Consider the following 16,210-nt stretch of genomic DNA (forward strand, 5'->3'; position numbering starts at 1 on the left):
TAGATTTGGAGGAGGCATGAGTTCATCTACCTCCTGGGCCTCCTTCTAACCGTCATACTATTTCCAGGGAGCCTCTGAGGCATGTGAGGCCTTATAGAACGTGATTTTCAAACTGTGCACTTGCTCATCTCTAACTTTATCCTGGTTTTCATATTCTATGTTAAAAAATATCTGTAGCCACAAGACAAGGGCATTATTAGAATTATATTAGAAGAGAAATAGGGCCAAGGCTGATAATTCAAAGGAGAGGGGCATTAAATTGTAAAAGATATAATCAAATGACTTGACTGTGGGTAGTCAGGGGCATGTTCTTGATGTTAAGGATCCTGAAACTGGGTACTGGTTTTACGAGTTTGTAGCAATGTAGGAACTGGGCTTTATAATCATCGTTTTTGAAATCTCTTTTATTTTTGTAGTTAGTTTATTTAAATATGAGCATTATTTTAGTCTGACAATGTTATTCCAGTAATTGATTTTGTTTTCTTAAAGGATTCTTGATATTGAGAAATTAACTTTTAATTATTATACGAATATGAGCAAAATATATTCTCCTTTTTAAAAAATGTGCATTTTAGACAAATTGGTTCATCTTCATGTTATTCCAGTAATTGATTTTATTTTCTTAAAGGATTCTTGATATTGAGAAATTAACTTTTAGTTATACAAATAGGATCAAAATATATTTTCTTCTTTAAAAAATGTGCATTTAGACAAATTGGTTCATCTTCATGTTATTCCAGTAATTGATTTTATTTTCTTAAAGGATTCTTGATATTGAGAAATTAACTTTTAGTTATACAAATAGGATCAAAATATATTTTCTTCTTTAAAAAATGTGCATTTAGACAAATTGGTTCATCTTCATGTTATTCCAGTAATTGATTTTATTTTCTTAAAGGATTCTTGATATTGAGAAATTAACTTTTAATTATTATACAAATAGGATCAAAATATTTTTTTCCTTTTTTAAAAATATGAATCTTGGACAAATGGGTTCATCTTCTCTAAAACGTAAAAACTCCGATTGCACTGTTGCACCTCTTGGCTTAAAGACTCTTCCCGTGTCTGTATTAATCTGTTAAACTCAGCCAGTGTCCCCCTGGCCCTGCACGCTGTTCCTGTAATTGACTCTGTCTCACTGGTTTAATTCTGGTGTGTCTGTGGCCACAGAGCCTTTTCACTTACCTGCCTCCGCCTTCTGCTGCTTCTCAATTTTCTCCAGGCGCCCTAGCAAGGAGTCAATTTTCGTTTTGATCTGGGTTAATTCTTTCTTGATTGTCTGGAGCTCATCTGATTTCACTGGAAAGGGAAGAAGGGTAAGAAAGCAACAGAACGTCAGATGTACCATTACTCACGTAGAGCACAACTCACTGGCACCTTTCTCAAGACTGTGTCGAGTCACATAGGATACTTTTCAATCTTATCAGTTTCTCGTTACTTCCAGCGATCCTGGGATACCGGGTGACATTGGCAATTACAGTGATTTTCAGTGACGTGAACATCTGATACTCAATCTTTTCACTGCAAGTTACAAAAAGGGATGGTGTAACCTGGAACTATCTTATCAAACAACTAAGTGATACTAAACTCAGTTTTCGCAAGCAGTAGAGTGACTCTGCCCTGTAAAATGGATTCAGATTGAAGAGCGATAAAATCACGATAGGTATGTTAATACTACTTTGAGGTCTATGTTGTGATACATATTTCAGTCGTTGGTGATATTTGTAATCTAGTTCCCTGGTGATTTGTTGAAACCAGGATATCATGTTTATCCTCTGAAGAAATGTCTTGGACGCTAGAGAACTCTAACAGAACTCTTGCTAAGTCACCGCCCCCCCTCCTTTTTTAAATAAAAAGTGAGGCAATGGGCTGTACATGTCCCTTTTTAAGCTGTGGGGCTGGAGGGAGAAAATTCACCAAAGTTCCCACTGGTATTTTCTACAATAGTGGTTCCCATTCCAAGTTTTTGGTATTTAGCATGGATTCAAAGAAAAACAAGTAGGGATGAACACAAGATGGGCAATTTTTCTTTTTGCCAAGTATGGATGTTAAAAACAATGACAAACATCCTACTATCAATTATAATAATTATCTCATAAAGAAGGGGCTTAGGAAAAGGACAGTCTCCTATTTAAAGGACAACCGTTTAAATGAAGTATATTTGTTTATGAAAAATTCACTATACTGTTCCTATTTTCTCATTTTTTCTGAGAACCATTGGGAAATGTGCCATAACCCACAATAACCAGAGATGGAGGATCTCGAAGCTATCGCTGCAGAACATCTGCATCTGCCTGGAGCTTTCAGTAGGTGGGGTGTCGGGGGTTCATGCTTCAGCAGAGCTGCTTCAAGATCTGGATCACAGATCTTGATGTCAGCCTATTAATCCTTCTCTGTCACTTTTGCCTCAAGTTTATGATGATCTCAGCTTGGATACTCCCCAGAATTTTGGAAGATAATAAGCATTTAGCTGGATTCTTTAGTATTCAGAAACTTTATATCAATACTAAATGCAATCTATATTTGTTTGGAATAGGGCTATTTGTCGACGAAGATATATGATATAATATATATGATAACTTATGCATCAATATACATTCATTGCTCAAAGGAAGAACAGACTTTTTCTCAAGATAAAAATGAGAAAAAAATTTTTTGTTATAAAATCAGAAATTTTTTTACAAAAAGCAGATTTTTATCTGATGCAACGTAGCTTGCAAAATAAAAACTGCAAGAATCCAGGGCCCTGTGGAGTGTTCCTATTATGAAGAACCAAACTGAAAGTAGAACACAGTCTAAAATAGAGAATTACTCCTTATGTCAATTATTTTAGAGACATCAAAGTGCCATTGTGGAACTGCAGCTAAATTTGAAAAACATCATCTGTCACAATTGCAAATTGATTCCACTTTGAAGAATGATTTTCATTTCCTTTGATGGAAGCACGTCATGTAGTTTTACTTAAACCTATCAAATTTAATAGAAAATATTTTATCTTATAACATTAGATTTCAACGCAGGAGAAATGGGACTGTGGCTGGATAGGATATATTTCTTAGTAAGTAGAGCCACTCCTCAGCTCAGGCATGCAGTTGACTAATTTTAATTTATTTATCTTCCTAAAAAATAAACAAAACCCCCATTTTATAGAAACTACATTTTAAACCACTGGAAATCTGGGCTCACCACATAGGAACTTACCTGTGTCCAGGAAGTCAAGGTTGGCTTTAAGTCTAGACTCGTGTTTAGCACTGTAGGAACACTTTTTATTTTTTTTTTAAAAGATTTTATTTATTTATGTGTGTGAGAGAGAGAGAGAGAGAGGGAGAAGCAGGCTCTCCCCTGAACAGGGAGCCCACTTCAGGGCTCCATTCCAGGATCCTGCGATCCTGACCTGAGTCAAAGGCAGATGCTCAATCAACTGAGAGCCAACCTGGCAACCCTGTAGGGACACCTTTTATGATCAAGTCAGATCATTATAACAATTGGGTTTAATTAGTTAATGGTATTTAAAATTAGAGACAACAAGGATCTGATCTGCATAAGTTCTATTTGCCCTTTCCAGGAAATTTTGAACCAATTTCTAGCCCTTTGCAAATTGCCTATATTCAATCTTGGATTGGCTAGCAACAAGGGCTCATCAAGGTCCTGCAAAGGATGGCTAAAAAATAGTTTTGGCTGGTTCTTGAGCAATTGTGAAAGCTGTTTTCTTACCGCACTTCACTGCTGTCCTTGGGAGAAGGCCTGCCACTTGCCTGGCCTAGTTGGCTATAGTCTTGTTTCTACCTTTCTTCAGTTGGATTCACTATCTACAGATTGGGTATAGTTCTGTGCTACTGTGTCCGGTTTCCAGATGAAATTCCTGGGATGAGCCACCTCTATATCTGATGTGTTTCCTTCTTGAACTCTTCTCTGCCTTTTTCTACTTCTTTTTTGGCTCCTGTTAACAATATCTCTGCTTCACTGTGGATTACATTAATCCCCTGCTCCATCAAAATAGATGTGTCTTTTAGTAGCATAGATTTCTAAACTTAGAACTTAAATTTGTGCAACTTTAATTTCTGATGCTTTTCCAAAAAATAAAAGTGAGTTCAGAATTAAGGAGAGCCTTAGATCTAAAGCTTCCCACTTCATTTTCCTTTCTTTTCACATTTTCTTTCCCCCTGTCCATTCTCTTCCCACTCTTAATTGGGCTTCTGCCCTCAATTTGCCCAACCTATAGCATAGTGCCTTCATAGTAATATTATAAGTAATAAACCGTTCCTATTGAACATTTCCAGAATGTCTCCATTTCTTTTTTTTTTAAGATTTTATTTATTTATTCGTGAGAGAGACACACAGGGAGGCAGAGACACAGGCAGAGGGAGAAGCAGGCTCCATGCAGGGAGCCTGACGTGGGACTCGATCCCGGGTCTCCAGGATCAGGCCCTGGGCTGAAGGCGGTGCTAAACCGCTGAGGCCACCCAGGTTGCCTGAATGTCCCCATTTCTGTGGGAAAAAGGCTGGTTACCTGTGCACAAACCAAACTCTATAAACTGAGATCCAGGGCCTGCTCCAAAGTATATTTCCAGCTGTACATTCCATTTCCTCTCAAAGCATGCTCTTCACTTGAACAGAAAAGCTTAGTGCTTAATCAAACAGTGCATGGAAGCAGGTAGATTCTAGTTCACCTTTGTGTCCTTTTGAAGAGTCACTTATAATCACTAAGATTTGAGTTCAACATCTGTAATTTTCATTCTCTACCTCAGAGGTTTGTTATAAAAATGTAATGAGGTAATTCACATAAAGCACTTAGCACCATGCCCAGAACATCATCAAAACCAATAAATGATAGTAGCAGAAGATACTATTTTTGTTACTATTATTATAATTGCTATTATTTTTATTTATAAAAATTTTATTTTAAATTTATTATTTATTATAATTATTTATTTATTCATAAAATTTAATTATAATTTATTTACATAGTTATGCCAGCAAACACTCTCTCTCCCCCAAATATGTCTATCAAAATTCTATATGCCTTTTAGGGGTTCATTTAAGTCTTCCCTCTCCTATGGTTATTGACTAACCCCCTGGAGGGTGTATCTCTCCCCTGTAATTTACTTAATGGCATCTCATATTTACTGGTATATATGTACTATGTATTTTATTATTTAGAATGTCTACTTTTCATACTACATTGTGAGCTTCTTCAGAGTGAAGACCTGATTAGATATTGGTGAATTTCAATTTCAGGAGTCTTGCTTTTGAATGTTTTCTGTGTTTAATAAGCTCCTTCTTCCATTACTGATTGATGAGGCTCCTGATGCTTGCATACCATAAGGTTCTGGGCTTTGAAGTCTGTCCTCCTTAATTAGAAAATTATATTAACTGGTTTAAAAAGAGATCTTACATTAAGTCAGTAAATAGTGAAAACTTTCTGTCTCTCATTATAAACTAGATCCATAAAAATTATTTAAATTCCAGATTAATAAATTATTCTGATCTCTGACAAGACAATATTTCAAAAAGAAGGAATTGTGGGCAGTTATGTGAAGCAAGACATATTAATGAATTTATCCCATCATAGGCTCTCAACAACCAAACTCTTTTGAATGGAGAGAAAACATCCAATTCATTCTATTTCTTCCTTCCTTCCTGCTTGTCTTTTCTTCTTTCCTTATTCCTCCCTTCTTTCCGTCTTCCCTGCCTCCCTCCCTCCCTTTGTCTTTCTTCCTCTTTATCTTTTTTCCCCTCCTCTTTCTTTATCTCATTATTTTTCTCCTTGCATGCTTAACAGAATTCAGCCCAGTGTCTTAAACACAGCAAGAAATTAGCAAATTTCAGAAGATCTGTAGGTATGTGTATAAGTAGGTAGGTCACTGGATGCAGTTGCAACCCAACCAACAAATCTTAATTAAAGCTTTGTGTATGTATCAGACACTAAATTGGTATTGACTGCCTAATGGAGAGACAGATAAGCAAACAAGATGTTCAAGAAGAAAATTAGTATGGAAGCGTACCTTTTCTTAATCAGAAGCATTATGATAGAAGAGTAAGAGAAGGACACATAATTTTGGCAGCCACATTTTTGTATTTTTCCCTATTTACACCTCAGTTCTTCAAAATCCAATATCCTCATTTTCCAAGACACATTGCATAGAATATAGTGCCTTTATTTTTATATAGAGTATTAGATCACGAAAGTCAGAAGTATTTTTTACTAAGAATAATATGGAATAATTTTAGTGAACTTGTTGTTACATAGTTGTTATGTACAAGTAACTCAATGTAGACAAGCTAGGGGCTTGGGAAAATTAGGGTCAATTACTGAAGATAACAAATTCTACAATTTAAAATTAATTAATTTGAGAATTTGAGAAAATTGGTTTACTTCCCAATCAGCTCCAAATTATCTTCCCTTGACTCACCTGCTTGCCTTTCTAATTATCTTAAGCTCTAGTCACAATTGTTCATTGTTCTTTTATGTGTCTTGTGTTTCCAGACATCTATACCTGTGTTTCTGTTGTTTTTATTTGTCTGTCCTACACTCTCATTTCCTCCACGTGGTAAGTGCCATTTAATTTCTAAATACTCAGCTCAAATGTTGCCTACAGAGTAAAGTCATCCTCAAACCTTGATCCTCTTATTTAAAAAGCTCATCCTCTTTGTACTCATATTTCTTTCAAATGATACTTTAAAAGATCCTTTCTTTAAATATCTCTCTCCATGCCAAGAGCGGGAACTGCTCTCATTTTTGACTCAAGTATCTAACATATTTATTCAACAATATTCATGAAGATCTGTTATTGCTGGGCTCCTTCCCAAGAGCTGGAGATATATTCATAAACAAGAGAGACAAAGTCTCTGAAATGATGGAACATCCATCTAGCAGTGGAAGAAGACAACAAATAAATAGGGAAGACCTGGCTAGGGAGTAACATTTGTCAATATATGTACAATGATAAGAGAAAGTTTCACTGATAAGGTGATATTTGAGCAAAAATCTCAATAAGAGGAGGCAACATGTCATGTGCATATCAAAGGGTAGTGAGAGGGATGCCTGGGTGGCTCAGCGGTTGAGCATCTGCCTTTTGGCTCAGGGCATGATCCCTGGTTCCAGAATCTGGGATCGAGTCCCACATTGGGTTCCATGAGGAGCCTGCTTCTCCCTCTGCCTATGTCTCTGCTCTCTTTGTGTCTCTCATGAATAAATAAATCTTAAAAAAAAAACAAACAAAAAAGAAACCCCAAAGTGTAGTGAGATGGGATACTATATAAGGCTGAGGAATGATAAATGCAAAGGCCTGACATAGGAGTAGACAAAGTATGTTTTAGAGACAGCCAAGAGGGCAATGTGGCTAGAGTGGAAGGGGCAAGTGGGAGAAGAATACAAGAAGTCAAGAGGTAAGGTGGAGAGTGGAGAAGAGGGAAAAGGGATATGGAGAAGATTATAGAGAGTCTTGTTAGCCAAATAAATATCATGGGTTTTATTCTGAGTAATATAGAGGCAACATTAACAATTTAGCATTTTTTGGATGCATTTAAATTTTTTTTTTAAACTCATGTGTAAGTAACATACAGTGTTATGTTAGGTTCAGGTATACAATATAGTGATTCAAGAATTTTATGCAGTACTCAGTGCTCATCACAAGTGTCCTCTTCGTCCCTTTAGCTATTCCACCCATTCCCCCACTCACTCCCCTCTGGTAACCACCTGTTTGTTCTCCAGATTTAAGAGTCTGGACAGCCACATGAAAAGGAATGCAACTGGACCACTTTCTTAAACCACACACAAAAATAAATTCAAAATGAATGAAAGACCTAAATGTGAGATAAGAAACCATCAAAATCCTAGAGGAGAATATAGGCAGCTACCTCTTTGACCTCAGCCAGAGGAACTTCTTACTAGACATGTCTCCAGAGGCAAGGGGAACAAAAGCAAAAATGAACTACTGAGTCTCCATCAAGATAAAAAGCTTCTACACAGCAAAGGAAATAGTCAACGAAACTAAAAGGCATCTGACAGAATGAGACAAGATATTTGCACATCACATATCTGCTAAAGCATTGGTATCCAAAATCTATAAAGAACGTATAAAACTCAACACCCCAAAAAACAAATAATCCAGTTAAAAAAGGGGCAGAAGACATGAACAGACATTTTTCCAAAGAAAGCATAAAGATGGCCAACAGTCACAGGGAAGAATGCTCAACATCACTCATTATCAGGGAAATCCAAATAAAAGCCATGAGAACATACCACCTCACACCTGTCAGAACGGCTAAAGTTAACAACACAGGAAACAAGAGATGTTGGTGAGGATGTGGGAGAAAGGGGAACCTTCTTACAGTGTTGGTAAGGAATATAAACTGGTGCAACCATTCTGGGAAACAACATGGAGTTTCCTCAAAAAGTTAAAAAATAGAACTATCCTCTGATCTAGCAACTGTACTACTAGTTATTTGCCTAAAGGATCACTGATTTGAAGGGATACATGTACCCCGATATTTACAGCAGCACTGTCAACAATAGTCAAATTTACAGAAAGAGCCCAAATGTCCACAGCTGATGAATGGGGAAAAAAAAAAAAAAAAAGATGTCACACACATACACACACACACACACTGAAATGTTACTTAGCCATCAAAAAGAATTAAATCTTGTCATTTGCAGTGATATGGATGGAGGTAGAAGAGTATTATGCTAAGCAAAATAAGTTAGTCAAAGAAAAACAAATACCATATGATTTCATTCACATGTGGAATTTAAGAAACAAAATGGATGAATGTAGGGGGAAGAAAAAAAGGCAAACTAGAAGACAGACTCTTAACTATAGAGAACAAACAGGGATGCTGGAGGGAAATGGGTAGAGGATGGTCTAAATGGGTGATGAGTATTAAGAAGGACGCTTGTGATGAGCACTGGGTGTTGTTTTTAAGTTAAGAATCACTCAATTCTACTCCTGAAACTAATATTACATTGTAGGTAAACTAACTAGAATTTAAACAAAAACTTGAGACAAACAAAAATAATACTATATTCAAAAGAAAAATGCCTTTTTCTCTTTTGATTTAGATAGATTTTACAACAAAAAAACTGCAAAAGAAAATTACAGACAAAGGAAAACAAACTGTCATAACAAAAAATATTTGGTTGTCAGCTGATGACACTTTACTTTTCTATGGGTGATTATAGGGAGGGAATTTAGAATTATTATTCAAGATTAGCAAAATGATAAATGAATAAAAATAAAGTTCCTAGACTATATTACTTTAGCTTGCTTTTTAGACAAGCACAATTCTACAGAAACTAGGAGTCAGTTTACATCATACAGATAATCTTAAATATTTTTCCAAAGCCATCACTGTAGTTAGTATTTTACTCAGGAAAAAAAGAATGAAGCCACATTAAATCATTTCAGACTTGCTTTCTCTAAAGAGTTCATTGATTTGCTGATAAATGTTATTACATTCTGATACAGTCAACAAGATAAAGTTTGTGCTTTTTCCTGCGAGATGAGATATAATCCCAAAAGGAAATTAGGCATACGAGATGATACCATCTGTTTATATCAAAAAATGTGTGCATATCTGATTTATGTGGTGAAAAATATTTCAATTTATTTTAGTCACCTGTGGGTCAAGTCTATTCAGGGACAAATACAGAATCTTCAGCTACCTGTCTCGATCAGTGGTTTTTTAACAGAGGGTAATACCTTGCATGGGATATCTACAATGAATGTTTAGAGTCATTTTTGATTATCACAATTTACAGAGGGTGGTGTTACTGCATCTGGTGGGCATATGGTCTGCTAAACATCATACAACATACAGGATAGCCCCCATACCACACCAAAGAATTATCTGATTAAAAATGTCAATAGCGTCAAGCCTTAGAAACCCCGATCTAAATAATTATATACCCTCTTTGACCAACACCGTGCTTCTTAGGAATTATTTAGAAAATTTAAAAATGTTTGTGACCATGTGGACTTCAACAATAATTCCATTAATTTCTTTCTCTTTTTATTTATTTCCCCCAGCCTTTGATAAATTATTTAAATATTAAAAATAGAGGAATAAACATAATTTGCATAGAATTTAATTTATCAACCATTTTTACATTTAATACTTCACCAGTAGAGAATCTTACAATGTACATGATATTCTCAAAGTCGTATAATGACTTTGTGTAATGTAATAATCTGAACGTGCAGCGTTCAGGTTCAAACCCAGGTCTTTTGACTATGAATTCTGCACTCTTTATGGATCCATGCAACTTTATTTATTTATTTATTTATTTATTTATTTATTTATTTATAGATTTATTTATAGATTTATTCATGAGAAACACACACACACACACACACACACACACACAGAGGCAGAGACACAGGCAGAGGGAGAAGCAGGCTCCATGCAGGGAGCCCGATGTGGGACTCGATCCAGGGTCTCCAGGATCACACCCTGGGCTGCAGGCGGTGCCAAACTGCTGCGCCACCGGGGCTGCCCCATGCAACTTTATTTAATGTGAAAAATATGACTGTCAGTTTAGCTCTTTCCTTCATTATGCATTAAGGAATTATATTATTTTTAATTCAGTCACAGCTAGAAAAACTGACGACCATCTATTTCCATAAAATAGATTTTAAGAAATCTTTATCATTATCACTTCAATTTGTCTACTTCAGCCTGTTTGTCCCTTTCCTCTTATTCACATATTTTAAGCTAGTTTAATTTGCCAACTTTGTAAATTGTTTTCAAAAGTCAGACTTTAAAACATTTTGCTAAAATAAGTTGGCGCAATTTGTGCAATTTTCTACTTATATGTGTCAATATAGTTTGACAATTACCACAGCCATGGATGGAATTTCCTAGAAAACAAGAATTGCATGTATGTACATATGAGTGTATTCATAATACCTATGCCTACATACATCTACACTAATTCTTTCTATATATTTTTCAAAAGAGAAAATGAAATGGAAAATGAATGCATTATTTTACTCAATAACTATTACTCAAATACCTGCTGTAGGAATCTATGCATCCAGCATATCATAACCAGCTGTACATATACTATCTTAATTAATCTTTATGATAAATATACAAAATAGATAATATTAAAATTGTTTTCTGGATTGGAACAGTGAATGTTGGAGAAGTTAAATAATGTGTTTAAGACTGTCTAGCAATACGTCTAGTCCTTAAACCCTTACCCTAAGGCTAACCCCAAACCTAACACTCATGTGGGGGGGGGTGGTCTCTGAACTGCAGGATACCAGGCACATACCCTTACCCCAATCCTAAACCTAACCCTAATATCGGCCCTAATCTAAGCCCTAACCCTAGATCTGAGGGGAAAAAAGGAAGATGAGGTGTGTGTTTGTGTATACAGAGAGAGAGAGAGAGAGAGAGAGAGAGAGAAGGTGAAATGTACCTATCCCCAATCGCTTGATATGGAAGTTATCTCCCACTTTTTGTTTTCCCCCACCAGATTGTAAGAACCTGAAACCGTCTATTTCATTTACGGAATATTAGTTTGGCAGGTATGTAGTCATGTAGTAGGTGCTGATGAATTGAACGTATGTCAACACTGTGGGCAAACACAAGTAAAATTTGTTTTCATGAGGCTAGAGGGATGTGAAGATATTCATGAAAGAATGGGTTCTTGAACTGTGACTGGAAGGATGATTTGAATTTCAGCAAGCAAAAGAGATCTTCTAAGTAAAGGAAGTAGCAAATTTTGAATTCCAGAGCTTGAAAAGGAGCTTCAGCATCCTGGCTTCTCCTAGACCTGGGAATATAGGCCAGAATTTGTCCCTTTGTTTTACTAACTCAAAATTCCAGAACTAATTTTCTCTGAGTTGTAGCATTTCTAAAGATGTAGTTCATAGTCAATGATGAAATATGTGAAAAATGAAAAGTAAAATGTGAAAGGCAAAAATAATATTGGTGATAAATATTCCACAAATGTTTTAAGAGTATACTTAGTATACTTCATGCCATACAAAGGTAACTTGAAGAATAAATCTGTAATCTAACATGGAGAGAATAGATGTGCATACAAACAACTGTAACATGAAGCCAAGGGCGTAAGTCCCATAATGGGAAGATAAGCCGCTGGTTTGGCTTAATGATGATGTCCTTGTAGCATAGATGGGTCCAAATTTGTTTCATGTGAGTGGTATTACCTGAGCTGGACCTCAAGAACCAGGTAAAATCATTAATAATGCTTATCTATGTATAAGATAGATAACACAGTTGATAACACATTTCTTGAGATAAGGGAAGGGTTTTCAGGTGGAGATATATGAGTATGAGTTTAAAAGCATTTAAATAAGAGTTCAATTAAGCTAGTGGAAGGGTGGAGAGAACCCGAAAATGGAAGTACCAGATCTGATATATCTTAAAGAGTCACTGAAGAGTTTCAATTCTTACTAGGTAATGAGTAGCAGTTTTGAGTTTTGAGTGAGGAATTGACAAAGTATTTCATTTTGAATAATCCTGCAATTTGGCATGGAATTAATGAGATTGGGGAAGAGCAAAGAGCCAAAAAAAAAAAAAAAAAAAACTAGTCAAGAGACCCCAAGTGGTCAAAGCTCTGCTTGTCAGCACATGATCTAGGGAAAAGCAGCAGCAGAAGCAGCAGAGGTAAAAACTGTTATTAAGATTTTTTTGATAGGATTTAACGCTCACAAACTTTTATAATCCCACAGTGGAAAGATTAGATCCTTTCTGGAACTTTTAGAGGAGCACAAAGAAAAACATAACTTGTATAGAAGAACTGAGAAAACGATCTCAAATGCTCACACGCTATATTGGTATTAGGATTTTATCAAATATTTTGCTATTGGACTTTTTTTCTGGTTATATTAATGAGCCACTTTAATATCTAGTGAAACAAGCCAAGAAAAGATGCTCACAAATGTATTTATTTATGATAAATACATTATAATTATTTTGGTTGGGCTGTTTTGTATCTAAATATTAGGTTGTGATGTTAACAGGGATTTATTACTCTGTTTATACAAAGTGCTAGTCAGTGTTCAGACAGTAAAGCCATGTGCATCCGAGAAATTCAGTTGTGTTTACCAAGATGAGCTAAATGGGCCTGACTCTCTCCTAAATTAATTACTGAACTAAGTAATATCCAAAAATTTGGCTCTTAAAATAAGAAATCGTTAAAGGATATGCCAAGATCTCCATACTTTGTTTAGGTTTCATATGCATATTATATCCATATTTTGGGTTGAATTCTATGCCCTGCAGTATTTATATGTTGGAGTCCTAACTCCTGATGCATCAGAATGAAACTGTATTTGTGGATGGGGCCTTTGAAGAGGTAATCAAGTTAAAACAAGGTCACTAGATCCAATATTCTCTACTCCAATATGACTAGTGTACTTAGAGAAGGAAATTCGGACACACACACACACACACACAGAAGGAAGATGATGGGAAGACAGAGAAAAGATGGCCATCTACAAGCCAGGGCGAGAGGGCTCATGTAGCACCTGCCCTTAAAGCCCCTGAAGAAACACACACAACTTGATTTCCAACTTCCAGAACCCAAACTGTGAGAAAATTGATTTCTGCTCTCTAAGCCACCCAGATTATGGTGTTTCACTGTGAGAGCCCTAGCAAACAAATATAGCCATCATATAGATTTCTTAAACTATTTTTTTTGGTCAGGTAGCACTTTGCTGAGGGTCTTTTCCCTCAAGCAGGGGATGAAATTCAAACCCTTCAATATTCTCTAAAGGGGCACCTGGGTGGCTCAGTGGCTGAGCATCTGCCTTGGGCATAGGTCGTGCTCCTGGGGTTCTGGGATCAAGTCCTGCATCAGGCTCCCTGTGGGGACCCTGCTTCTCCCTCTGCCTCTCTCTGTGTCTCTCATGAATAAATAAATAAAATCTTTAAAAAAAAAAAAATTCCCTACAATTTTCCATTGTCCTGTTACCCACCTTTATCTTTTGCTCTGCCTAATTATAATATCCTGTTTCTTAACTGACACATCCAGCAATAACTTTTTGCTTTAGGTAATATTAATAATAATAAATAATACTGATATTATTATTATTGCTATGATAGCTTATTATTAAGACTTTTAGAACATGAGACACCATTCTAAGAGCTTTATCTGTGTTGGCTCATTCAATCCTCACAAAAACTTTATGGAGAAGGCAATAAGATTATCATTCTTATTTCCAAACCAAGGTACTGCAAACAAAGCATCTTGCCCCAAAACACACAGCTAGTAAATGGCAGAGCCGCTGTTGGATTCCAGTTAAAGCAATTCCATATCTCATCCCCTTAACTACTGTACTCTGCTGTAATAACAACAACAACCAATAATAATAAACCTTCCTGAACATTGACTGACAAGACTTGCCTAAGAATTTACAAGCATAAGTAATTTAATTCCCACAACAACCTAGTTCATATATGATATTGTTATTTCCATTTTCCAGAGAGAAAATAGAGGTACAGGGATTAAAGGATTTTCCTGAGGCTGAAAGTGAGTATGTCATCTAACGCGGGTTTCACCCAACGCAGTCTGACAGCAAGGCCTCTGCTCATCTCCACCGAGGTACTGTTGTTCTTGGAAAGTAGGAGTCTGTCTCATTCTATCTTTTCAAATCCACTTATCCTTCTAAACCTAACTCAATATCTTCTAGTAAGCTTTCTTTAAATCCTCTGGCCAACAGTAATTTCTTTCCTTAAACCTAAAAACAGAATATATATTTTGGCCTAGATAGTGGATAGATGGGAATGTTTAATGATATTTTGCTGGGTATTTAACATTCTGTCTCTGGTTGATGCTTTGTCTCCATATTTAAGTAACACGCTTTTGAAGGAGTAAAAAAACATCCCAACACAACACTTCCTTAGTCTTGGGGATAAGTTCTTAACAATTATTTCTTAAATTGTGTTGAATTGTCTTTAACTTCCTATTAGGTATTTCAGGGCTTTTGTGTTAGTCCATCACCTATCCTAGTCATCAAAAGTACATTGACAGGACCCCAAAGACATCAAAATTTACTAGGATTTTTCTTGTTAGTAAAAAAAAAAAAAAAATAGGGAGTCTGGTGGCTCAGTCAGTTAAGTAGTTGATTCTTGATTTTGGCTCAGGTCATGATCTCTCAGAGTTGTGAAATCGAGCCCCAGGTCAGGCTCCATGTTGGGTGCGGAGTCTGCTTATGATTCTCACTCCCTGTCTCTCTGCCTTCCCCCCTCTTGCTTGCATGTGCATGTATTCTCTTAAAAAAATAAATAAAATATTTTTTAAAAATGATTTTCCTTGTTAGACATTAGAATTTAAATTACTTAAAAATGGATTTAATATTTTTTCAGAGGGCATTCATTTTCCCACTAAGAAACTATAACCTAAAGCTCATAAGTATTCATGTCTACTCTTTTGCAAAATGCTTATTAGCAACATCACATCTCGTTTATCTTATGATTCTATGGGACAGGACAAATTGATTACAATAGTTGGGAGATACTTTCCAAGACCCCCAGTGGATGCTTGAAACTGCATATAGTACTAAACCCTATTCTACTATATTTTTCCATACACATTCATATTTTTTTTACATTCATATCTTTGATAAAGCCTAATTTGTAAATTAGGTAGAGTAAGAGGTTAACAAATAAATAACAATTTTAACAATATTCTTTAATAAAATTATGTGAATGTGATTTCTCTCTCTGAAAATATCTTATTGTACTGTACTCATCCTTCTTATGATGTGAGAAGACAAAATGCCCACGTGAGAGATGAAGTGAGAGCAATGATGTAGGTGCTATGATGTAATGTTAGGCTACTATTGATGTATCATCAGAAGGAGGAGCATCTGCTTCTGCACCCTGGTTGGCCAAGAGTAACAAAATGGAAAGCCAAACTACAGATAAGTGGGGGGCAATTGTGTAGTTTTAGTTCAAGTTGATTTGCAAAGGGACAAATACCTAGTGGTAATTTAATTTTTTAAAGGAGAAATCCATCTTAAACACTTAGTATTCCACTTTGGCAAACTATAGTGTTAATATATTTTTTCTTTATATGATTTTTCTCCACAGCAGAATTTAGTCATATTAAATTTCTGAAATAAGAAGTGACAAATGGTCCAAGCTATAATATTAATTTCCTCTTCTGTACTTGCCACGTCATTAAATACTAGGAAACAACTATTAATAAAAGAGCAAGATGAACCTCAGTAAA

General features: G+C 35.8%; 1 protein-coding gene across 19 annotated transcripts in view; it reads right to left on the reverse strand.

Annotated features, from left to right (window-relative positions):
- RALYL (RALY RNA binding protein like) overlaps positions 1-16,210 on the reverse strand; it is a 707,896-nt gene that overhangs the window by 52,857 nt on the left and 638,829 nt on the right. For all 19 annotated transcript variants that reach the window (XM_077876403.1, XM_077876402.1, XM_077876406.1 and 16 more), the window contains one exon: positions 1,186-1,299. In XM_077876403.1, coding sequence (XP_077732529.1) covers positions 1,186-1,299 — 114 coding nt within the window. Of the gene's footprint in view, positions 1-1,185; positions 1,300-16,210 lie in introns of those variants that run through there.

Source organism: Canis aureus, chromosome 28 (genome assembly GCF_053574225.1).
Source record: "Canis aureus isolate CA01 chromosome 28, VMU_Caureus_v.1.0, whole genome shotgun sequence".
Lineage (NCBI taxonomy): Eukaryota > Metazoa > Chordata > Mammalia > Carnivora > Canidae > Canis > Canis aureus.